Genomic DNA, 26,200 nt, shown 5'->3' on the forward strand with positions numbered 1-26,200 from the left:
CACATGCGAGTCTATTCCCTAGAAGTAACCACTTCTTAATTCTTTTAACTATTTCTTCCCCTTCCTTAGTCATGTGTATCTGTATCTTTATCTATATATCTATTCCTGATTTACAGACTTTATACATTATACATTGGTGGAGAAAAAGTTTTAGCTCTTTTTCACTATGCTCTCCGCTTCTCATAATCCCCATATGGTTGTATCTCAAATTTGCTTGACTCTATTTTTTAAACGATTGCAGTCATTTTTTTTTTTTTTCTTTATACAAGAGTTTATTAAAGGTCTTTATGGTGTAATATCCAGATATCGCTGCCAAGGAAACCCTGTTATGTTGTCGGGACTGACTGGGGCATGGCAGGCAGTTCTGGCTACCCACTCTTCTGTTCTGAGATGGGGGTGGTAGACACTATCTCATCTCTGGGTTCCAGGATGCTCATGTGGTTAGCCAGGGGTTTCCTAGGGCCAGACTTACCAGTAGGGTCCCATGGCAGCATGGGCAGCATAAGCAGCACTTAGCATAGCAGTATCAACATATTAGTTAACAGCATCCCCACTGTGGATCATCGGGCCATCCACAAACTTTGTGGACTTAGCCCTCTGTCCTTGGAGTTTCCCAGACACCATGACCTCACAGCCCTTGATTCCTCTCTCCATGATGAACTGTAGCACATCATAGCAGGCTCTCCACACTGCAAGCTCTCTGAGGAGTTTGGAATGCAAAGATTCTGCCTGGGCAATGGCACACAAACCCCTCCTGCACACCTTTTCAGCATAAAGTTTTACATGTCTAGGAAGCCACACCTTTTCTGAACTACAGCAGTCAGTTCCTGAAGGTGCTGGCCTTTCTCACCAAGAACATTCCTGTTCTGGTGGCTAAGATAATGATTTCTGTTCTGGTTGGATTTGTTTTCTATTTGTCTGATATGATTTTTGTTTCTTGGTTCTGCATTTCTTGTCTCTCTTGGGTGTTAATATGTTTTAGTATTTCATTTTGTTTTTTTTTGTTTTTTTTTAGTATTTCATTTTGATTCTTCTTACCTTTATCTCTTTCCATATTTTTAGGGGCTCCTGTTAGTATTAAAATACATGTTTTCAATTTATCTTAGTCAGCTTAGAATTAATATTGTACTACTTCATATAACATATGGGATCATGCAAGGGTATTGTTTTAATCATCTCCCTGTTCTTTCTGCAATTATTTCTATATATTTTACATCAATATGCATTATACATTATACACTCTATAGCATAGTATTACTTTTAAATAGTCATATATCTCTTAAAGTAATTAAGCAAAGAAAAAAGTATAGTATTTTATGTACATTTATGTACATATTTACCTTTTCTAGTGCTCTTCATGTCCATTGTCAGCTTTCCATCTAGTGTTTAAAGAACTTCTCATCAGCCTGAAGAACTTCATCTTCTATTTCTTACAATGTGGTTACAATTCCCTAAGATTTTATTTATTTTCAAATGACCTAATTTTACATTTCTTTTTGAAGGATATAGAACTCTGAGTTGAATGATTTTTATTTTAGCATATTAAAGCTACTATTTCATTGTTCTCCAGCTTTTATTTTTTCCAATCACAAGTAGTCTTCTGTTGTTCATTTTGTTGATCTTCAGTCTGTATGTAATGTGTCATTTTTCTTTGGCATCTCTCAAAAGTTTTACCTTTGGCTTTCCACAGTTTGATCATAATATCCCCAGGTGTTTTTTTTTTTTGCATTTCTCTTACTTGCATTTTTCTGAGCTTCTTATGTTTTTCATCAAACTTAGAAAAATTTCAACCATATTTCTTCAAATGTTATTTTCCCACTATTCTTTCTCCCACTTTATTAAACTGTTTAATATTGAGCCATAAGTCCCTGTGTTTTTGTCCATTTTCTCTAGTTCTTTCTTTCTGTACTTTATATTGAATAATTACTACCATTTTCCAGTTTCATGGATTCTTTCTTCTGTCATCGCCAATTTTTTCTTGAGCTCATCTAGTGAATTTTATTTTTACTTCTATTATACTTTTTGGTTCCAGATGTTTTAGTTTTTATAGTTTCAATTTCTTTGCTGAGAGTATCAGTTCATTTATTATGCCTGTATTTTTTATGTTAATGTGATTGGATTTATTTATAATGAAACCTCTTGTCTACTAATCCCAACACTGATATCATCTTGGGATTGATTTCTATTAACTCCTCCCCTCCACTCATTGACTATGTATCACATATTTCTGTTCTTTGTATTTACAACTTGATTTTATAGGACATTGTACATGACACATTGTAGAGACTCTGGATTCAGTTATTTTCATCCAAAAATGTTGATCTTTATTTTTGAAATCAGTTCACAGGACTCAGACTTATTTTTTTTTTAATTTATTTATTTTATTGTTAAATCATAGCTGTGTACATTAAGATGCACTGTAGATATGGCCCTACCCATTACCCTCCCTCCACAAAAATCTCCCCCCTCCCTTGCCCTTCCTTGGCCCTTTCCCCATAGTCTTGTGCTATAGTTGGGTTATAACCTTCGTGTGAAAGCTATAATTTAGCTTCATAGTAGAGCTGAGTACATTGGATACTTTTTCTTCCATTCCTGAGATACTTTACTAAGAAGAATATGTTCCAGCGCCATCCATGTAAACATGAAAGAGGTAAAGCCTCCATCTTTCTTTAAGGCTGCATAGTATTCCATGGTATACATGTACCACAATTTGCTAGTCCATTTGTTTGTCGATGGGCACTTGGGCTTCTTCCATGACTTAGCAATTATGAATTGGGCTGCAATAAACATTCTGGTACAGATGTCTTTGTTATATTGTGATTTTTGGTCTTCTGGGTATAAACCTAGTAAAGGAATTATAGATAGGATCGAATGGCAGGTCTATTTTTAGGTCTCTAAGTATTCTCCAAACATCCTTCCAGAAGGAAGGTATTAGTGTGCATTCCCACCAGCAGTGTAGAAGTGTGCCTTTTTCTCTACATCCATACCAACACCTCTGGTTTTGGGATTTTGTTATGTGGGCTACTCTTACTGGGGCTAGGTGACATATCAAAGTAGTTTTGATTTGCATTTCTCTGATGATTAAGGATGATGAGCTTTTTTTCATGTGTTTGTAGATTGTGCGTCTGTCTTCTTTAGAGAAGTTTCTCGTCAAGTCCCTTGCCCACGCTGAGATGGGGTCACGTGTTCTTTTCTTGCTAATACATTTGAGTTCTCTATTGATTCTGGTTATAAGACATTTATGGGAGGTATTACCTGCAAATATTTTCTCCCATTCTGAGGGCTGTCTGCTTGTTTTACTTACTATGTTCTTGGCTATGCAGAAGCTTTTTAGTTTGATCAGGTCCCAGTAGTGTATTTTTGATACTGCTTCAATTGCCTGGGGAGTCCTCCTCATAAAATATTCACCCAGGCCGATTCCTTCAAGAGTTTTCCCTGCACTTTCTTCAAGTATTTTTATAGTTTCATGTCTTAAGTTTAAATCTTTAATCCATTGAGAGTCTATCAAAGTTAATGGTGAAAGGTGTGGGCCCAGTTTCAATCTTCTACAGGTTGCCAGCCAGTTCACCCAGCACCATTCGTTAAATAGGGAATCTTTTCCCCACTGAATGTTTTTAATTGGCTTGACAAAGATCAAATAACGGTAAGTAACTGGATTCATCTCTTGGTTCTCTATTCTGTTCCAGACATCTACTTCTCTGCTTTTGTGCCAGTACCATGCTGTTTTGATCACTATTGATTTATAGTACAGTCTCAGGTCTGGTAGCGTGATTCCTCCTGCTTTGTTTTTATTGCTGAGTAATGTTTTGGCTACTCGAGGTTTTTTCTGATTCCATATAAAACGAAGTATTATTTTTTCAAGATCTTTGAAATATGACAATGGAGCTTTAACAGGAATTGCATTAAAATTATATATTGCTTTGGATAGTATGGACATTTTAATAATGTTGATTCTTCCCAGCCATGAGCATGGTATGTTTTTCCATCTGTTAACATCTTCAGCTATTTCTTTTCTTAAAGTTTCATAGTTCTCTTTGTAGAGATCTTTCACATCCTTTGTTAGGTATACTCCCAAATATTTCATCTTTTTTGGCCCTACTGTGAAAGGAATAGAGTCTTTCACTGTTTTTTCAGCTTGGTTATTGTTGGTATACATAAAGGCTACAGATTTATGGGTATTGATTTTGTAGCCTGAGACATTGCTATATTCCTTGATCACTTCTAAAAGTTTTGTAATAGAATCCCTAGTGTTTTCCAGATATACGATCATATCATCTGTGAAGAGTGAAAGTTTGATCTCTTCTGACCCTATGTGGATACCCTTGATCTCTTTTTCTTCCCTAATTGCAATGGCTAAAACTTCCATTACAATGTTAAAGAGCAATGGAGACAATAGGCAACTTTGCCTCATTCCTGATCTAAGTGGAAATGATTTCAATTTAACTCCATTCAGTACGATATTGGCTGTGGGTTTGCTGTAGATGGCCTCTATTAGTTTAAGAAATGTCCCTTCTATACCAATTTTCTTAAGTGTTCTGATCATGAAGGGATGCTGGATATTATCAAAAGCTTTGTCTGTATCAATTGAAAGAATCATATGGTCTTTATTTTTAAGTTTGTTTATGTGTTGAATTACATTTATAGATTTATGTATATTGAACCAGCCTTGAGACCCTGGGATACATCTGACTTGGTCATGGTGTATAATTTTTTTGATGTGTTGTTGGATTCTGTTTGTTAGGATCTTATTGAGTATTTTAGCATCAATATTCATTAGTGATATTCGTCTACAGTTTTCTTTTCTTGTTGGGTCTTTCCCTGGTTTGGGGATCAAGGTGATGTTTGCTTTGTAGAATGTGTTGGGTAATATTCCTTCTTTTTCTATATTTTGGAAGAGGTTTAGTAGTATAGGTTCTAGTTCTCCTTTAAAGGTTTGGTAGAATTTTGACGTAAAGCCATCTGGTCCTGGGCTTTTCTTTTAAGGGAGATTTTGTATAGTTGATGCTATTTCAGAACTTGATATAGGCTTGTTCCGCATTTCCACTTCGTTCTGGCTAAGTCTTGGTAGGTGGTGTACTTCCAAGTATTGGTTGATTTCTTTCAGATTTTCATATTTCTGAGAGTAGAGTTTCTTGTAGTATTCGTTAAGGGTTTTTTGGATTTCTGAGGGGTCTGTTGTTATTTCATCTTTACCATTTCTGAATGATGAAATTAGAGATTTTACTCTTGTTTTCCTGGTTAGGTTGGCCAAAGGTTTATCTATTTTATTGATCTTTTCAAAAAACTAACTTTTGGATTTATTGATCTGTTGTATAATTCTTTTGTTTTCGATTTCATTTCATTCTGCTCTGATTTTGGTTATTTCTTTTCTTCTGCTGGGTTTGGGATTGGAGTGTTCTTCCTTCTCCAGTTGCTTGAGATGTCCCATTAAGTTATTAACTTCCTCTCTTTCTGTTTCCTTGAGGAAGGCTTGCAGTGCTATAAATTTCCCTCTTAGGACTGCCTTTGCAGTATCCCAGAGGTTCTGATAATTCGCGTCTTGATTGTTGTTTTGTTCCAAAAATTTGGTGATTTCCTTCTTACTCTCGTCTATAACCCATCTATCCTTCGGCATAAGGTTATTTAGTGTCCATGTTCTTGTATGGGTATGCAGATTTCTGTTGTTATTGAGTTCAACTTTTATTCCATGATGGTCTGAGAAGATACAAGGAATAATTTCTATTTTTTTTAAATTTTCTGAGGTTAGATTTGTGGCCTAGGATGTGGTCGATTTTGAAGTATGTTCCGTGGACTGATGAGAAGAATGTGTATTCAGTTTTGTTGGGATGAAATGTTCTGTAGATGTCTGTTAAGTCCAGATGTTGAATGGTTAAGTTGAAATCTAAAATTTCTTTGCTTAGCTTCTTTTTGGAGGATGTATGCAGCACTGCTAAAGGGGTGTTAAAATCTCCAACTACTATGGAAGTGGAGGAAATTGAGTTGCTCATGTCTGTTAGAGTTTCTCTTATAAATTGAGGTGCGTTGTGGTTCAGTGCATAAATGTTAATAATTGAGATGTCATCATATTGAGTATTACCTTTAACAAATATGAAGTGTCCATCCTTATCCTTAATTAATTTGGTTGGTTTAAAGCCTATTGCGTCTGTGAACAGGATTGCAACACCTGCTTTTTTCTGCTTTCCATTTGCCTGGAATATAGATGACCATCCCTTCATCTTGAGTCTATATTTGTCTTTTAATGTAAGATGCGATTCTTGTATGCAGCAGATATCTGGCTTGAGTTTTTGTATCCAGTCAGCCAACCTGTGCCTCTTTAGAGGACAGTTTAAACCATTCACGTTAATTGAGAATATTGATAAGGCTTTTGAGAGTCTGGTGGACATTTTTAATCCTTTTGCGACTGTGGAAGTTGGAATTTGATCAAAATTTTCTGGGTGAGTTTACTTTAGTTGTGGAGGATTACGCTGGTCTTTATGGAGGAAAGGTCTTTGAATATCCTGGAGAGCTGGTTGAGTTATGGCAAATTTCTTCAACATGTGAATGTCATTGAAGTATTTTATTTCTCTGTCGTAAATGAAACTCAGTTTAGCTGGGCATAGGATCCTGGGTTGAAAGTTATTTTGTTTTAGGAGATTGAAAGTCGATGACCATCCTATTCTAACTTGAAAGGTTTCAGCAGAGCCATCTGCAGTTATTCTAATATTCTTCCCCTTGTAGGTAATGGTTTTCTTTCGTCTGGCAGCTTTCAGAATTTTCTCCTTCATGTTAACTTTAGTGAAGTTGATTATGATGTGTCTGGGGGATGTCTTATTCGGGTTGAGTCGTGCTGGAGTTCTGAAACTGTCAGCTATCTGAATTTCAGAATCTCTTGGCATGTCTGGAAAGTTCTCCTTCACATTCTCATGGAGAAGAGACTCTGTGCCTTGTGAAGCCACTTTGTCACTTTCGGCGATCCCTATGAGACGAATATTAGTTTTCGTCGAATTATCCCAGAGCTCTCTGAGAGAGTGATCTGTTTTTTCCCTCTATTTCTCATCCTCTTTGAGAGTTTGGGAGCGTTCAAAAACTTTGTCTTCAATGTCAGAAATCCTTTCTTCTGCTTGGTCCATTCTGTTGCTGAGGGATTCTACTGTGTTTCTCAGATCATTGAGGGCTGTAACTTCTTGTCTCAATGTGTCAAATTCTTTGGTCATTTGGTCTTTGAATTTGTTGAATTCTTGAGATATCTTTTGGGTTACTGCTTGGAGTTCTAATTCAATCTTATTTGCTATCCAGATTCTGAATTCAATTTCTGACATCTCAGCTATTTGTGCATCAGATCTTGTGCTGTGTCTGCCCCATTGATGCTTGGGGGAGTTGATCTACTGTGATTATTCATATTGCCAGAGTTTTTCTGTTGATTTCGCCTCATGATTGTTTCTCACAGTTGCCTCTGGCCGTCTTCAGAGTTGGGGAGGTGTCTCTCCCAGATTAGACCCCAGCAGGATCACTCTATTGTTGCTGGATCTTTGTAGGGAGTGACCGTGTGTAGTTCCTCTGGGGCTACTCTACCTAGGGAACCTCTAGGGCTGCTCTACCTGCTCTGGTTGTGGAAGCAGCTCTGGCGTGTGACACACCCAGATCTAGCAACAGGGCGGGAGGTGGTGTGCACGGTTCTGGGAGTGCCTGTCACCCAGTGACTTTGGCACAGAGAGCCCAAGGCTCCAGCAGTCTCTGGCTAGGAGAAGGGCTCTGTGCCAAGGCAGGGAGGTCTCCAGAGGGCACGCGGCTACCAGTATCCCTGGCCAGATGAGCGGGCTAGTGTGGAGGCTGGGAGGACACAAGAGGGAGAATGCAGGGTTGCTCGGTTCCCGCCATTCCTGGTCAGGGCATGTGGAGCCCCGGTTGCTGCGGGGTCGCGGCGCAGATCTTATGGGGGTCCGGGTAGCGCCAAGCCCAGGGCTTTGAGATTGCTATGAGCTGTGACACCACGGCACTCTACCCAGGGCAACAGCCTGAGCCTCCATTGTGCCAAAACTGTCTCACTGTGCCCCTGAGGGTTAAGGCTGTAAGGCAGCTCAGTCGCTGCCTTTAGGCTGCTCAGTCACTAGGTTACTACGTCCTGCCTGATCCTTGCTCTGGGACCCTGAGGGCGGAGCTTGCCAGGGCAGTTATCTCACAATGGCTGCCTGCAGCCCAGCTTAGCGGCTCTGTCTGGGACCCCAGACAATGCCCAAAGTTCTCCGCACTCCTGCTCAAGCTCTCCCCAAGGCAGTTCAACTGAGTGCCAAGTTCAAAAACACCTAAACAGTTCACAGGTAAGGCCTTTCTGGTTTGCAGTCTCACTGCTGCTTGTACTTACGGTTGCCGGCGTGATTAGGTGGATTGAACACATGCAAACACTCGCCAGTTTCCCACTGTTTTTGTCCTCCTCTTGGGGTCCAGAAGTCCCTTGCTAACTCCCTGTGTCCTCAAAGGGATGATTATAGGCAGATCCCGCCAGCCAGAGATGCCTGGAGTCTTATTTCCTCCTGGACTCAGACTTCAAACTGTTTCCCCTGAGGTAGACAACAGAGGAAATCTCCACTAAGTCCTTTTAGCTAGTAGCTACTATTTCTGTTGAGTTTCCTAGAGTTTCCCTTGTGAAATAATAGTACAATGTCAATCACAAATGTGGGTATAGCATATACTCAGATTTTGGGGATCATACTCTTGATGGATTTCTCTTTTCTCTTTTCTCAAATAATTTCTGTCCTTTCTGCTAGCCTGTATTCTGTCCTCTGACACCTCAAGGAAGTAAGCCTAAACTTTTTGCCAGTCCACACTGCACAGATAGGGAAGTATCCTTAGGCAAAAAGTCACAAACATCAAATCTCATCTGCTGCAATTCTCATCTTTCAAGAGTTAATTTCCCTTTTGGGATCTGCCTTGCTTTGGTCACTTTGCAAAGCTTTCATACATTAACATTGTTTTTATTCTGGTTTTATAATTTTTATGTATAGGAGGATACTTTTATCAAGATACTACACTGTTATCTGACTGGAACCACAATCATAGGTTATTACAATACCTGGTGCCCCAATCCTATGACTTTCTGGGGTTTTTTATTTGTTTGTTTGTTTGTTTGTGTTTTGAAGCAGGATCTGGCACTGTTGCCCAGGCTAGAGTGCAATGATGTTATTATAGCTCACTGCAACCTCAAACTCCTGGGTTCAAGTGATCTGCTTGCCTTACCCTTCTGAGGCTGCGACTACAGGTATTTACCACAATACTGGGCTAATTTTTCTATTTTTTTAAGAAGTGGGATCTTACTCCTGCTGAGACTGATCTTGAACTCCTGATCTCAAGCAGTCCTGCCTGCGCCTCCTAAAGTGTTAGGATTTACAGGCATGAGCCACCATACCCCGTCTGACTTTTATTTTTATGGGGGACCTGTTGGAGTATCTGGAAGTACTATATTTTTATCTTCCTCTCCTCTACTATGTCATTTAACTTTTGTCATGTATTAGGATTTTCATCAAGGGTGGGCTTTGTATTTTCATTTGTTTTTCTTCTTATTTTTTTTTTAGAATAATTTCTGGGAGAAAAATGGAGTGAAATATCTTCACTCTGTATTCTTGAAACATTGAAACATGAAGTCTCTTGAGTTATTCTCATCCCACCCCACCCCCTTTTTTTTGACACAGTGTCTTATTAGTGTGTACTGGTGTCATTATAGCTCACTACAACTTCAAAGTACCAGGCCTAACCAATCTTCCCACCTCTTCTTCTTGCGTAGCTGAGATTACGGGCATGTACCACCACACCTGGATAATTCTTTTTTTGTATGTGTGGTAGAGATGGGGGGTCTCACTTTTTTGTCTAGGATGGTCTCAAAGTCTTAATCTCAAATGATCCGCCAGCCTTGTCCTCCCAAAATGCTGGGATTATAGGTGTGAGCCATTTCATCTGGCCTTTGAGTTATTCTTAAATATGTTTAAGTTATAAATTCTCTTTGCATAAGGATGTTGTTACTTTTGTATTCTGCCTTCACAATCATTGTATTTTGAAATCCAGGGGCTTTGGGTACATGAAACTCTCTTGAGAGATGCTGGGTAGTTTGAGACAGGAGTCTGCCAGCCACCTCATTTGCTGGCAAATTAATAAACTTTTTTTTCCTTCTCCTTAAAAACGAAACAACAAAACAAAACAAAACAAGAAAAGCTCTCTGAGAAGGTACAGTGTTTCTGGCTGATTTGGCTTAGTTACTGTCTGAGAACCTAACTTCAATATTCCTGACTTCTTTTTGGCCTCCACTTAGCCAATTTCTTACAGGGCTATCACTGTTTTATTTTCTCAGTAATGTGTAAATCCTACTGAGAAAAAAAAGATAAAAGTCTTTTACAGGCAATGCTTAAAGGTTGAATGTTCTCCTCAGTTTCAGGAAAAGTAACATCCTTAAATTTTTAAAATTGAGAGTGAAGGATATGGCAGCCTTAATGTTCAGCAGGAGGAAAATAAGTTAATTGTCATGGTTTTCTCCTATTTCAGACCTTTTTGGGAAAAATAATATGTAAGAATCACATCACACATTTAGTGGCATATCTGACCTGCCAAAGCCCTATTTACCCTGGAGATGAATCAAACAATCTGGGTTCATGGCCACATTCCATATTATCTGTCTCAGAGTAAGTAGTATATAGGGTCCTCCTTACACATTTGCTTTCTTATAGACCTATCAACTCCTCCGTGCCTAGAAGCACAGGAGCATGTAGACATCTTAGGGTGCTCTGGAAATGTCTATGTTTCTATGTAAATCACTGCTGATCCAAGGATGAAGGGTAGATGTGGCAACCTCCGTTTTTTAATTAGCCTTTAGGGCATAGCTTGTTCTCCAGGCGCTGTCACAACAAAAGGATCTTTTTTTCTTTGGGGAATAGCTTTCAGAAGCAGGAATTAGAATTGTACACTTGTCATGTTTGAAATAACTTTTATGTATTGTTTCATCAGTGATCCTTGACAAGTGATCTCCAGTTCTGGCTTAACTATTTACTAGTTGTATAACCTTGACAAACTTATGTACCAGCATAATAGATCTAGTTGACTCCTTTATAAACTGGAAGTGAGAATATTTTCCTTGACCTACCTCAAAGTCTTAGTGAGGCTTAAAGGGTAGCATGGAAATGGAAACGGACTAAAAAATGAAAATAAATTATTAATATTAAGGCTTAGAGAGGTTTGTCTTATGAGGAGGAGAAAGTTAAAAAGGGAAGAACAATTCTTGGGGTGAAATAGAATATAGGACAACCTGGCACTGCGTTCTCTAAAGGCTCTATTGCCAGTGCTACATTTCTCCCCCTTTTCTCAGACTTCACTGCCCCCCTGGGTAGAAACAGTCATCAACATGGGGCAGGCTACCACTCCTCTGTGCTGCTGGGCCACCTATGCTGTGCAGTCTTGTCAGAGGGCTGACAATCAGCTCCCTGCTGCTTTCTCATCTTTTAAAGTCCAATTAAACATCTCTGGCCACAGCATGACAATTGTCTGGGCTCCACACAGTAGAGCTTCACCGGAGGTGGTATTAGGAAGCCAGAAGAGAAAAGAAAAGCTCCTTTATCCTGGAAAGATTATGGTCACAGCTCCCTAAAGGGTGGAACCATTGTGCAGGCTGGACTTATATTCCACATTATGCAATTGCCCAGTTCAGTTTCGAACTTCAAAATGTCCAAACTTCAAGATGTAGCAGATTTAACCAGGTCCATATGGGCTCATGTGAGCAGCAGTAGTCTGGTAGATTAAGAATTAACAGTGGTTGTAATTAAAAAAAATAAAAAGAATTAACAGTGGCATAAGGTATGTGTGAGAAACAGTGGGACTGAGGGATATTGGAAGGTTAGATTAGGGCCAGATGTGGAGGACCTTGATGCCAGAGTTAAGAGGAGACCTTTATTTCAGTAGCTTAGTCAGGAGTCTCACCCGCATTGTGGGGCTGGACTATGGTGGAAGGCAAGAGGACTCTGCAATGGATAAGGTATCTTGCCTTGCAGATTGCCATCTCATAATATCTTACCATTAAACATTTGCTGAGTTTTATCTAGCTTAACTAGTCATGGTGTATTAGTACATTGTTTGTGTAATATAATAGTGGCTCCCCTTAAACATTTAGGAAGATGCTGTAGCTAGAAGAATCAAAAACTCAGAAATATGGGTGCTGGCACTGAATCTGCTACTAACCAGTTGTGTAGGTGAGGAAGCTATTTCTTGTCTTAAGGATTTAGCTTCTTTATCAATAAAATGAGGCTAGATCAAGTGATGGCTAAAGTATCTCTTAAGTTGAACGTTCTTAGAGTAGCTTTAGCTGCTGACATGTCTGCATTTTGTTTAATGCAATTTGCATCACATAGGACCCTTCATTGAACTAAGTTTCTGATGTGTTAAAGATAAAATAAGTCACTTTAAAAAACCCCAAGACCCCTGACCTAATTTAGCATTACCAGGTACACTTTTACCATTTTTCAGAAAGGAAAAATGATTTGCCAGCAGTTGTAAAGTGTGCCCAGTTTCCATATCTCTCTCAGTCCAGTTTTCCTCCTGCTGTCAGCTGCAAAGCTTGGGATATGATGGGAAGATCACTGCACTTTCTATAATTGTGGGAGATTAGAGGAAAAAAGGATTAATAAACTGTGGAGTGGTTGGGGAAGACTAAATGGTAGGCCAGGATGGGTCCTGACAGAGGGTTGAGATTGAACTAGGCAGAGAGAAGAGGGTCAGGTGTTCCAAGTAAGCCAGGATAGCAGGAAGGGTCCATGTGTCATGAGGTGTCAGGAGCTGGCCAGGTGAGAACGGTGCGTGGGGTGGGGGTGGGAAATGAGACAAGGGCCTTAAAACCAGGCAGAATGGGAGGTTGTACTTGATGCTCTAGGAGGGACTTTGATAAACTGTGGTCTGGGAACTGCATGCTTTGACACTATCTGGGAGCATGTTAGAAATGCAGAATCCCACCACAGCCCAGTCTTGCTGAATCCAAATGTGCATTTTGACAAGATTCAAAGGGGATTTCCATGCACACTAAAGTCTGAAAAGTGCTGTAGTTTAGGACATTTTGTTCTTAGTGATACTCGTGACTAATAGCACAGTGCAAGAAAATGTAATATAGATCACAGAGATCAGTCAGGTAGCAGTATGAAGAGTGAACTCAGGAAATAGAAATTAATGAGTAATAAACAAAAGGTACAAAATGAAGAAGACAATTCCATCATGTTGAGTCTTTTTTTATGAGACAGAATCTCACTCTGTCACCTGGGTAGAGTGCCATGGTGTCATAGCTCACAGCAACCTCAAACTCTTGGGCTCAAATGATCTTCTTGCCCCAGCCTCCCAAGTAGCTGGGACTACAGATCCCTGCCACAACATCCAGCTATTTTTGGAGTCGGGGTCTCGCTCTTCCTCAGACTGGTCTTGAACTAGTGAGCTCAGACAATCCACCTGCCTCAGCCTCCCAGAGTGAGCAATTCTTTTTTGCTCAGGCTCCTGAGTATCTGGCTATGCCAGGCTAGTTTTTTTCTATTTTTAGTAGAGACAGAGTCTTGTTCTTGCTCAGGCTGGCCTTGAACTCCTGAGCTCAAGGGATCCTGCCACCTTGGGCTCCCAGAGGGCCAGGATTATAGGCATGAGCCATGACACCTGTCTTTTTTTTTTTAAAGACAGAGTGTCATTCTGTTGCCCAGGCTAGAATGCCTGGGAGTCAGCCTACCTCACAGCAACCTCAAACTCCTGGGTTCAAGCAATCCTCCTGCCTCGCCCTCCCAGAGAGCTAGGATTACAGTCATAAGCCATCACGTCTGGCCCCTGTTGAGTCTTGATGGTTGAGAAAATGTTTGCACTAGAAGTTGCTAAGGTGAACTGTTTTGTAGAGGATAATGAAGAATGGGTTTTGTTTTAGACTTTTCCACTTAGGTCTGATGGTGGCAACATGTGGCAGGCATTAGGTGGTGTGGCATTGAGCTTAGGACTTGCAGTATGAATTTGTAATCCATTATTATTGGGGGGAAGCTGGAGTCACATACATGGTACAAAGTGACCAGATACCAGAATTAAAGCTTTTGTTATATATAAATTATTAATAAAATTGAAGGCTTACAAGAAATCATAGAAAATTTTATGCCAAACCTCTGTGCATGAACCAAGGGCACTGGCCTCAGTAATAGAACAAAGAATGCTTTTCAGTGTGGCCATAGCAACCCTCTGCCTAGAGTCAGGGAAGGACCATGGCCTGGGCTACCTTGCAGAACCCTATATAGTTCATTACCAGAAGGGCCTGGCCCAAGTAAAGTTCTCCTGCCAACTCTGTGACTCAACCACGCACTTCCACAGTGATATTTTCAAAGTACAATTATGTGTAGCAGAATCTCCTTTCTATGGCTCACAATGTTGCCCATCTGTAAAGTCATTAAGCTCTTGTGCTCTAAAAGCAGGGGGAAGATAAACAGTGGAAGCAAAGTGGGAACCTGCTCAATTGGGAACTTGGGATTCACACTCTGCCCAGGCTCTGGAACCCTGCTATCCTCCTTTTTAAGGGAGTATAGGAGCATTAATGCATAGTTCATCTCCACAGCAAGGTGCAAACCAGATTAAAAATATAGAATGAGGCAGCACCCATAGCTCAGTGGGTAGGTCGCCAGCCACATACACCAAGGCTGGCAGGTTTGAACCCGGCTGGGCCAGTTAAACAACAATGACAACTGCAACAACAACAACAACAAAATGGCCAGGCATTGTGGTAGGCATCTGTAGTCCCAGCTACTTGGGATGCTGAGGCAAGAGAATTGCTTAAGCCCAAGAGTTTAAGGTTGTTGTGAGTGGTGAAGCCATGGCACTCAACCCAGGGTGACAGCTTGAGATTCTGCTCTGTCTCAAAAAAAAAAAAAAAAAAATATATATATATATATATATCTAAAATATGGACTGAGATGTAGACAACTCCAGGCTTGGAGTTGGAAAACTAGGACTCAAACCTAAGCTCTGCTGTGTATTAGCCACAGGCATAACCAAGTTTCCTCCTTAGTAAATGAGGAATTTTATCTTCCTCATAGGGCTGCAGTGAGCATATTAATATTGCATGTGGGAGTGGTTTACAAACTGTAAGGTACAATATAAATCCAATATTTCTTTAAAAAAGGGACACCAAAATGTCAAATATAAGAGAGGTAAGGAAGGAGAGAACCAAATAGAGTTTCCATTTCCATGTTAGTTGGCAGGGGGTGTTCTATCTTTTCTAGTGTACCAAAAACAGGAATCTGCCCATTTGATTCTCTGTTATGGTCTTCTTATTCTTCCTCCTTCACCCGAGACTCTCCAGTTAATCCTTAAGGTTTCTATGTACCTATGATGCCCATCTCATTATGTGTGCACACCTGGCCTTTGGCCAAATTCTGTAGCAAAGTTGCCCATAGTAATCCTAGATACCCCCATTGGAGGTATTCTTCCCAAAGCCAGTGTAGACACTCCACTTCCTGAGAACAAGGTACTCATATTCTTTTCCTTCCATTTCCCCTCCTGGCAAATTAAAGGGCTTGTTGTGACATTCCCAGGGATATTGGTGTTTCAGGCAGAAGACTAAAGCTTTGAACTGTTATGACGGAATTTCTGGCATCAGTGAGCTGTGTGAGAAAGTGCAAAATCTGATCTTTCTGAGATCCTTAAATCATAATACATGGGCTTCCATCAGGTTATTAGGCTGGCTTTGTGGTAGAATATTTCCTAGCCCTCAAAGCTAGGTCCATATTATAAGGGCAATGAGGTTCTGTGAAATGGATCCATTACATTACTTTGTAGGGATTTTTTGAGAAGCAAGAGGAGAATAGAAAAGAATAAGCCTTTGTGCTCTTCACATAAGTACCATTGCAACACAAGGCATTAACATTTCTTATGCTGCCAGAATCTATTCAGAACCATAGAAAGCTACAACCAGAAGAAATCTTATAAAAAGCAATTCATCTGTAGAGTGCAATGTCTTTAAACTTCACTGTGAATCAGAATCACTTGGGAGATTTGTTGAAACACAAAGTGCTGGGCTCCACCTCTAGAGTTTCTGATTCAGTAGGTCTGGGGTGAGTTGAATAATTTGCATTTCTAACAAGCTCTCAGGTGATGTGGCTGCTGTTGTTGCAGTAACTACTCTTTGAACATCGTGAGACTTGTACTTTTTTTATTTTTTTATTTTTTGTAGAGACAGAGTCTCACTATACTGCCCTCGGGTAGAGTGCCGTGGTGTCACACGGCTCACAGCAACCTCTAACTCTTGGGCTTACGCGATTCTCTTGCCTCAGCCTCCCAAGCAGCTGGGACTACAGACGCCCGCCACAACGCCCGGCTATTTTTTGTTGCAGTTTGGCCGGGGCTGGGTTTGAACCCGCCACCCTCGGCATATGGGGCCGGCACCCTACTCATTGAGCCACAGGCGCCACCCGAGACTTGTACTTTTTAATTCATCAATCACCTTCCTGTGCCAATCCTTTATCCTCATACACCTTGTGACCTTTTGAGGTCAGCATATCACAGATGATGAAGCAAGCTCAGAAAGACTGCTGAAGTTCACACCGCAAGGGAGAGAATAGAGCTGGGAGTCCCAGCCTCTCACTCGTACTGTCCTTTTTCTAGTTCTAAGTTGTACCATTGCAGAGTTCTATGATGACAGCTAAGCACGGCTAAAATGAGACCCTCTATCTTCTGACTCATCTTGTAGGAGTCTTTTTGATAAAGCTTCTTTGGGATGGTGACCTTGCCTTCAACAGCCTCCAGTGAGCTATTGTAATTGGGGCATTTTTGATATTTATACAGAAATATCTGGAGGGGAAAGTAAAGGGATGGGAGGGAAGAAACTTCTAGAAAGAAAGGTCTATGAGAGATGAAAGGAACCCAATTATGCAGAAGGAGCTGGGAAAGGAAGACAAGAAGAGGCTCTTGAGGGGAAAGGAAGTGGGGCAAGCTGTGGATAAACAGCTCAAAGTCCTGAAAGACCTTTCAAAGCACTCAGGCAGTGAGTTTCATGGGACATGACATCCAGTCCTTTGTCTTTTGGCTACTCTGCCACATCATCAGAGTCTAGTCTGTCTGTGGTGTAGTGTGTTTGCAAAAACCCTCCCATATGGCCCGGAATTCTTTGCTATTTGCCATTAAAGTAGTGTCAGTCTTTGGAAAATTATGGAGCTCTCAATATGGTTTCTTTCAGCTCCACGTGTTCCTTGTATTTATCAAAATGGAACACTAACAAATATTTTTTCATTTTTATAGACATGTTGACAATAAAGACTACCATGTGTGTTTCCCTGCCATGGTGATTATTTTGCTTAACACATGATTGACTGAGATGTCTTCAGTGTATTACAAACACACATTAAAAATAGCAACCTCAGAAAAGATAGAACTTAAAAATGGAAAGTTCCATGTTTCTGGATATAAAACAGTGCCAACCTGGTTATTAGAACATGAAAAAGATAATCCTTAGTGAATTGTCTAAGTTCGTATAATGATTCTTCTTCAAATAAGTGGTTTCAGATTCGACTATGTGCCTCTTCATTTATAAAAGTTTCTTAATTTGGAAACTTTTCAAAAGCATTTTTCTGTATCTATATTCTAATAACCTAAGGAAATATCAAAATTTCAAGCACACAGTCCAATCCCAATGTTTAGCATCCATTTCGACCATCATGGGATCATGGGTAGCTGAGGGAGGTCACTGAATTTTCATATTTCATTTTTTTTTTTTTTTTTTGTAGAGACACAGTCTCACTTTACCACCCTTGGTAGAGTGCCATGACATCACACGGCTCACAGCAACCTCCAGCTCTTGGGCTTACGCGATTCTCTTGCCTCAGCTTCCCGACTACAGGCGTCTGCCACAATGCCCGGCTATTTTTTTGTTGCAGTTTGGCCGGGGCTGGGTTTGAACCCGCCACCCTCGGTATATGGGGCCGGTGCTCAACTCACTGAGCCACAGACGCCACCCTTGTATTTCATTTTTATCAATCAGAAAGAAAATGTTCCTAAATTAGCACTCAAGATCTGTGCAGCTTATTTCAAATGGTTTTATTAGTAAAATTGAGGAAATGAAGAGTTTTAATATTTTTATGATTTCCTGTTGAATGCTTCCCCAAAATATTGATTTAAAAGTTATGTTAGTTAAAATAAAATAAAGAAAAAAGTTATGTTAGTATCAAGAATTTGTGACTTAAATTTTTGTTTTTGTAACAAAATTAAACAGGTCTATATGGCAGGTGCCAACTCTGAGAGATTCTGGTGCCGTTTAAACATCAGTTTTGCTTTGTGAATTGAATATTTAAACAACTGCTCTGAAGAAACAAAAAGGAAATGGTAATGTTTGAACTATAAAATTTCTGACGTTTATTGACTTTCTGGATCTCCCTAACAACTTCCTGTCCTCATAAATTTGCTCCTGTGGCTGATCAGATGCAGACATGTGTTATTTTTCCATTACTGGTGTGACTACCAGTTTCATTTCCAGTGGCTAGCTAATGCTTCTCACCTGGAAGTGACTCTGTAGTAGTGTTGACTAACCCAAGGTTGAGCATCCTGTGTATGTGTGTTGTGTGCATGCAGGTACACACTCACAGTAACATTCAATGTGTGCCATATTGAATGTGTGTGCATGTGTGTAAATACTGGTTTTACTATTATGTCTGTCCTATTTCATCTGCTTTGGGGTTGTCGGTATTTATACTAAATGATAGAAATTTTAATTAAGCAAAATTAAAAAATAATGAAACAATCTACTATGCTCTATTGCTTTGGGACTAACTGAATGAAAGAATGCAGTCAAGAAAAAGGAGAATCATGTTTTAATTGGGGCAGGGAGTTAAGTTCTAACATCAGGACGTAAAAGAAGAAACTACCATCAAGCACAGGAAGGGCAGAATCCTGCCAGCACTATTTGAATGATTCCTCCCTCCCTACATTTCTCTCTTTGTAACTGGGTATATTTAGTTAAATTACCATTAAGTTATATAGTTCAACTTGGTGCTATGTGTCAGAGGCTCTACAGCATTATTTTTAATCTTTGCAATAAATTAATAAGATGGGTGATATTATCTCTGTTTTGAAGGTGAGGAAGCTGAGGCTGTAAGAGGGTAAATGGCTCCCCCCAAAACAGCACAGCTAGTAGGTTACAGGGCCAGGATTTGAGCCTAGTTCTGCCTGGCTCCAAAGTCTAAGCTCCCCAATATACCATATTAGAATGTTTAGAACCCTTAGAGATATGTTTTATAATCAATTTATTGCACAGATGGGAAACCTAAGACTTGCTCCCTTCCTCAGCCAGCATGGATAATGGGGGTGTTGACTGTATATACTAGACTTTGCCAAGATTTCCCAATTGTGAAAGTGGAGAGTATTTGGTGCATCAGAGAGTGGTGGATAAGATTAAGAATTGGGTCAAGGGGGATGGGAGTGAACCAGTTAAAGGAACTGGAATTACTTTGTCTGATGTGAAATGTAAATCCTACTCTTCAAGTGAACAGTTGCTTGATGAAGGATAAAGACCAGCTGGACTCTGCTTGCAATGAGGCCAAAGCAAGAAGAAAAGACTTGAAATTTTGCTGGGTGGAGTATAAGTCAGTTGTAATGGAGAAGTCCTGCTGGTGGTGGGGGTTGGGCAAGATGAGGAGAGGGTGAGCTTGTTGGCACCGCTGGAGAGGGGACTTCACTAGGCAGAGAGCTCCCATCTGCAGGACTTTGGTCTCCCTGCCCAATCTCAGAATGGCATTGCCCCTCACAATAACTAAATATATTGATCAATAAATCTTGTAACATCTTCTTAATTGATCCCTTGGACCTTCCTCTATGCACTACCAATCTTTTCATCCTTTGATCTATCTTGCCCACTTTGGGTAGAGCTGTTTTTATGAAGTACAACTCTCTGTACTTCATAAAAGTATTATTTCTCTGCTCAAAAATGGCTCAGAGCAGCCTGAGCAGCTGTTTTCAAAGTATGGTCTATGGACCTCCAGAGGTAAGGTTGCCAATTGCAGCAAATAAAAATTCAGAAAGCTCAATTAAGTTTGAAGTTCAAATAAACAGCAAGTAATTTTTTTAGTGTAAGTATGCCCCATGAAATATTTGGGTATTCTGTATTTTATCTGAAACACTGCTGGGGCACCAAAAGGCATTTTCAAGTGGTCTTTAAGGTGAAAACTGTTTTCATAGATATATTTGCCTTTTCTACTGTGTTGTCATTTGTACCGATGGTACCAAATCAACAGTGTTTAAAACTGCTAGTGTTTTAGCATGAATCAAGGCAGTGACACCAAAGTGTGCTGGTGGACACTTAATTATTATGTCATTCACTGACAGTATAAAAAAAAAAAAAGAGCCAGTTTTACTTAAGAATCTCCTTGATGAAGCAGAAGTTATTATTTTTATCTCTACCCTTGTATGGATATCTTTTTCATATTCTGGGTCACAAATTAGGGCAAATGCATGAAACCCTTCTGCTTCATGCAATGAATGATGTGATGGTTTGAGGAAGGAAGTCGGATAGGTGACTTTCTCATGGAACATTTTTACTGACAAACTATGGTTATGCAGACCTAAGTATTTGGCAGATATTTTCTTTAAAATGAATGAAGTAAGCCGCCAGTTACTTCAAAGAAAAAAGCTTGACAGTATTTGTGCCAATTATAAAATTTGAGCTTTCAAGTGAAAATTAGAATTTTGAAAAACTGGTATTTACCACAGAGAGCTTGACAGCTTCCCAATACTTAAAGACTTTCTGATGAGATTGGTGGTGATAACAATGAATGTGATTATTTGATATTGCATAATGAAATGTGTCAACATTTGGAAAATCTGTGTAACTCGGTGAAACAGTATTTTCTAAATGACCAATGCATGATGTTACCAAATCATGCATGGGTAAAAGATCCACTCAAACTGTAAAAATAGACTGATAGATTTTAACATAGCAGAGTATAAAAAAGTGGGTTCACTGACATGGTTTGAAATTTCACGTTTCAACCAACCTTTAAAAGTTGAGTTTTGGTGTCACAGCAAAAGATAAATTCACAACTATCTGAAAAGGCTATTAACTATGTATCTGTGTGAGGCTGGATATTCCTCACATACCTCAAACATTCCACTACATATCACTACAGATAACATACAGAGCAGATAGGAGAATTCAGCTGTCTTCTTTTTAGACAGACTATAAAGATTTTTGTAAAAATAATAGAATGCCACTTTTATCACTATTTTATTCTGGAAAACAGTTGCTTTGCATTAAAAACATTAATATTACATTACTATTTTTAAGTGAATTATAAATGATTTTTAAAATGTTCTCAGCTTGAACAGATAAAATCTACATAGCAAAAACCCTTTGTAATTGTTTAGAGTTTTAAGTGGTCCTTAGATCAAAAAGTTTGAGAACTGCTGGCTTACAGGGTAACACCCAGCTGGTGGTCCAGGAACTAGGGACTTTCCACCATCCACTCCATGCTGTCTTACTTATACCACTATCTTCTAAGTACCTTTAAGTCCCAGTTTATTCACCCGCTCGCTCATTGACTTCTGCATGTACTCTGGACTTCTCAGCCTGACCTTTTGTGGGCCATTCCTCTGCTTTGAACACACGTCCTCACCCCCTTTATCTGCCTGTTCTGGTGGGTAGTGGGTCAGGGCCATCCTTGTAACACCACAGCCTGTGGATGCAAGGTAAATACAAGGCCTCATTCAAACCCACCTTCACAGTTTTTTTTATGTTCTGCATATTGCCTTTAGGATCTATTTGTTTGTTTTCCTTAATTAGAATTCCTAGTGTGCAGAAGACCCAGTTTTCCCTCTGTTTTGTATTTTTTATCGTCTGTGTGCTGCTATAAACTTTATGGGATTTTTTTGTAAATATTAGCTGACAATTTCCAGTGATGTCTGTGGGATTTTATATCCAGTGAAGATTAATCAGAGTATTTAGTGTCTGCTGTGAGCATAACACTTGGCAGTTGGGGGAGGAGGCTAAAGTAATGATCCTTGCTTAAGGACCTGTACTGTGGTTGGAGAGATGGGATTTACAGCCAAGAAGCAATCAAATAAGACATAAGAAGGTATGTTATCTCAAAGGAAAAAGTAGGTGTTACAGGCTTTCAGGGAAGAGGAGGTGGGGGTGGGAGCACAAATGTATTCACAGTGGCAGGAGCAATCAGAAGTTTCAGGAGGAGGTAGGGACTGGAGGCTTGTTCCACAGGGAGAGTTTAGTTAGAGGTCAGCAAGTCAGCAAAGCAGGGATTTCAGGTCAGCGAACAAACATGAGCCAAGGCAGAGAGTCAGAAATGAGCACAGCATGTTCGCAGCCTAATGAGGAGGCTGCTGACCACAGTGAAGGTGAATGGTGCGAAATGATAAGGTTGAAAGCTAGTCAGAGGAGTTTAGGTTGGACTGGACTCCATGGGGAAGAGGAAACAATGTTTTTCGGTTAGGGAAGTGACATGGTGTCTTGTGAACAGGTAACCATATCTAGAGTACCAGTTCAGTGCCTTTATATAGGAGTGTGTTACAATATACAATAGTGTGTTAGTGACATAATTCGGTCTTAGAGCAGAAATCTTTTATTTTAGTCTTTCCTTGTTTCTTATTGGCTCTGTCACTAAGTAAATGTGTATGGTTTTGAGCAAGTTACTTAACTCCTCACTGTCTTGGTTTTGTCACCTGTAAAATGAGTGTTTTAAATAGTACCTGCCTTACAGGCTTTTTATGAGAATTAAATTAATTTATACATGTAAAGTGCCTACAATAGAACTTGGCACATAGGAATCCTTTAATAATATTAGTTGCTATTATTTGCTCAGTAATTCACACTATCATGGGAATATAAATATTTAAATTACCCAGTGAGGCAAAGCATCCAGAGCTGTGCTAAATCAAGGCCGGGGGTCGGGGGGACCCCAAAAAACTTGCTGGAGGCATTGCCAAGATTCAGAATCTGGGATAGAATGTCAAAAATTCTAACTTCATAAACTTATTAAGACCTAATATGTAAAACCTGGAGACTCAAATCACAATTTAATCATGTCACTTCTGAGCTAAAACACCTTTACTGTCTCTTCCCTGCCGAGAAGATGAATCTGGTCTTCCTAGCCAGCCAGCCAGCCTTCCTCCCCTGGTTTTGAGTGGCCTTTCCTGATTCCTTGCTCTGCTAGCCTCACCTACGCTCTGTTCCTACTTATTTTCAAACACATTCTGCCCTGTGCTTCAGTACCCCTTGTGCCTTCACTCTTCCCCCTAAAGCTCATTCCTCTTACTCCATCTAGGCCCTATAAAAGTAGTTACCTGTTTTTAATAGACTAGTTTTTTAGAGCAGTTTTAGGTTTACCAAAAAATTTCACAGAAATTACAGTTCTCATACTATGTATAGTCCCTCCCACCACAGTTTCTCCTATTATTAACATCTTATATTACTGGGATACATCTGTTACATAGTATGATTGAACTAATATTGACATACTTTTATTGACAAAAGTCCATAATATACATTAAATTCCACTCTTTGTGTTGTACAGAGCTATGGATTTTGACAAACGCATAATGTCTGACATCCATCATTACAGCATCGTAAAGAATAGCTTTACTGCCCTAAAATTGCCCCATACTTATTCATCCCTCCTCCTCCTTGTCAGTTTTTAAGAAACAGTTAAAATGCCCTCTTTTGTGAAAACTTCTCGGATTCCCTCAGCTAGAATTAGTATTTTTGATGCTCTTTTAGTGCTTTTTTTCATACTTGTTACACCTCTTATGTTCTGCATGGTATGAGAGATGTGTACACATTTTTCTTCCTTCATTAGATTGTCCCTGAGGGAGGGGCTGTATCATAGATTTGTCCTGACAAGACCAAGCCCAGACCCTTCATTCAGCTTACACCGGCTGAATGGAATCCTGAGCAAATATTAGGAGGGGGTTTGTAGAAAAGGTCTCAAGAGGCAAGGCTTTAGAGCTGGAGCTCTGAAAGTGACACGTGTACTTGTGAATTTCATAAGTGCTTCAGGGATGGGTTAAGTTCTTTGAAGAAACAGATTCATTTTCTATCCCTTCAGGTTTTGACTCAGAAGTAGCCATAGGCGAGGTGGCCCAGGCCAGCTTTATATTGCTACTACTAGACCATAGGGCTATTTTTCAGCCTCTCCTCTCTTAAAACAACAACAGCAACAAGAGCCTGGTTGTTTTCAACCTTTCAGACCAGACCAGACACCCCCTTCTCAGAAAGACCTCCTGAGGAGTCTCTGGCCCACAGTCTCTTCCCAGGTAGCCCCTCAACAATTGTGGATGCCTAGTGTGTCTTCTTTGGGCAAGGAGCACCTTCCCATAAACAGTTCTTGTTTTCTTAATTCATGCTGAGCTTTTTGCTTTAAAGACACTGTTCTTAACCATTTTAAAAGGCTGTAGGAACATGCAGATCGGAACAAAAGCAAATAAATCGAATCCTGTGAAGTAACAAAGCAGACGCCCTTTTCCAACAGCCAGCACAAAGCTAAATGAAAAATATCAGTCATACACTAGCTGTAGTATTTTTCCTTCTAGACAGGAGCTGCGATTTGCAACCGGTCCCCCAGTCCTCGATATAAGACAGCAAAGGTATCATAAGACAAACTACTCTTCTCAGCTCCCCGGCTGGAGTCAACAGTTTCAGTAGCACTATTTCTTTGAGCAACACAAGCGGTTTGAAAGACCTTGGCTTTTACTTCCCAGTACCTGCCTCCAAACACACTTGGGGGAGAGATATTGGCTAGTTCCTCAGAGCCCACGGTGGCGCCAGACCCGGCGCAGGGCGGGGGAGGAGAACAGGGGTGCTCTGGAAACCGGGTTAGAGCTGAATGCAGTTACCTGGGGCAGTGAGTGCTCTCTATAGTCCGGTCTCCCCCGTCCTCCTTCCCCACAACCAGAAAGAGAGGAGGAGAGGGTGGGGGAGCTCCCGCTCGGTCCCTGAGCAGTAGTAAGGGAGCCTGGCAGAGCCCCGGGAGGGTGCGCTCCGAAACCGCAGCGACGATCGCCCGCTAGCACCTGTGCTCCCAGGGGGCGGGGCCCCCTCCAGGTGTGCCCGGAGGGAGGCAGGCGCGTAGAGCCCAGGCGGGCCGCGGGAGCCTAAGCGGACCCCACCCCCAAGAAATGCTGGGGGAGGAGCAGTTAATCCGCACACCGCCGCCTCCCGCCTCTTTCGGGGGAAAGGGGGGGAACACAACTGGCGGCGCAGAGCGGGTTAACCGGGCGGCCCGCGGCTGGAGCGCGCTTAACCCCTTGGCGACCGCAGGTCAGCCCAGCCAGGCCAGGGCGGCCGCACCCTGAGTCCTCCGTGGCGGCCACCCGGAGCGCGCGAGCGGTGCGGGGAGAACCCCGCATTGGACCGTGGCCCGCCGGGCCGCGGCGCGGCCCGTGGGAGGCTCGGGGCGGGCGGGGGAAGGGCGGGGGACGGCGGCGGCGGGCGCGCAGCGTCGCCAGGGCGAAGCCGGCGTGCGGCGCGGCGCGGCGGGCGCGGAGCGAGCGAGCGAGCGAGCGAGCGGACGAGCGCCTCCGTCCCCGGATGTGAGCTCCGGCTGCCCGCGGTCCCGAGCCAGCGGCGGCGCGGGCGACGGCGGCGGGCACCCGGCTCCTCGGCCGGCGGGCGGGCGGGCGGGCGGGCATGGGGGGCTCTCCGAGCGGCCCCGGCGGCCGGGTCGGCATCACCGCAGCGTCCCTCCGCTAGGGGAGGAGAGCAAGCCAATTCTCCTTTGCAGCAACAAATTATATGTATATATTAAATATATACATCTGATTTTATTTTTTTAAAAAGTTTATTTTGCTCCATTTTAGAAAAAGAGGGAGCTTGGGTGGTGAGCGGTTTTTATAAATTATCCTTATTTTCTGTTATTTGTCCGCGTTCCTCCCCACCCCCTGCTGAAGCGAGAATAAGGGCAGGGACCGTGGCTCCTACCTATTGGTGATCCCCTTACCCATTCCTCCCCCGTCCCAACGCCCGGCACAGTGTCCTGCACACAGTAGTCGCTCAATAAATGTTCGTGGATGATGATGATGATGATGATGAAAAAAATGCAGCATCAACGGCAGCAGCAAACGGACCACGCGAACGGTGAGCAGCCAGCGCCTGGGCACCCACTGCCAAATCTAATCCTGTCATGGTCCTCCTCTGCCCACCCCCCACCCCCACGTCTCCGCGGAGCCGGTGGGTTGAGGGGGTTGGAGAGAGGGC

At 41.4% G+C, this 26,200-nt stretch overlaps 1 protein-coding gene and 1 pseudogene across 11 annotated transcripts in view; one reads left to right on the top strand and one right to left on the bottom strand.

Moving 5' to 3' along the window:
- Positions 1-326: 326 nt before the first annotated feature.
- On the bottom strand, positions 327-21,654 carry LOC128591409 (40S ribosomal protein S3-like; annotated as a pseudogene).
- Positions 21,655-25,669: 4,015 nt separating this feature from the next.
- Positions 25,670-26,200, top strand: part of CACNA1D (calcium voltage-gated channel subunit alpha1 D) — a 376,968-nt gene continuing 376,437 nt past the window's right edge. For all 11 annotated transcript variants that reach the window (XM_053600740.1, XM_053600741.1, XM_053600739.1 and 8 more), the window contains exon 1: positions 25,670-26,080. In XM_053600740.1, coding sequence (XP_053456715.1) covers positions 26,014-26,080 — 67 coding nt within the window. In that variant the 5' untranslated portion in view covers positions 25,670-26,013. The remainder of the gene's footprint in view (positions 26,081-26,200) is intronic.

Source organism: Nycticebus coucang, chromosome 8, assembly GCF_027406575.1.
Source record: "Nycticebus coucang isolate mNycCou1 chromosome 8, mNycCou1.pri, whole genome shotgun sequence".
NCBI lineage: Eukaryota > Metazoa > Chordata > Mammalia > Primates > Lorisidae > Nycticebus > Nycticebus coucang.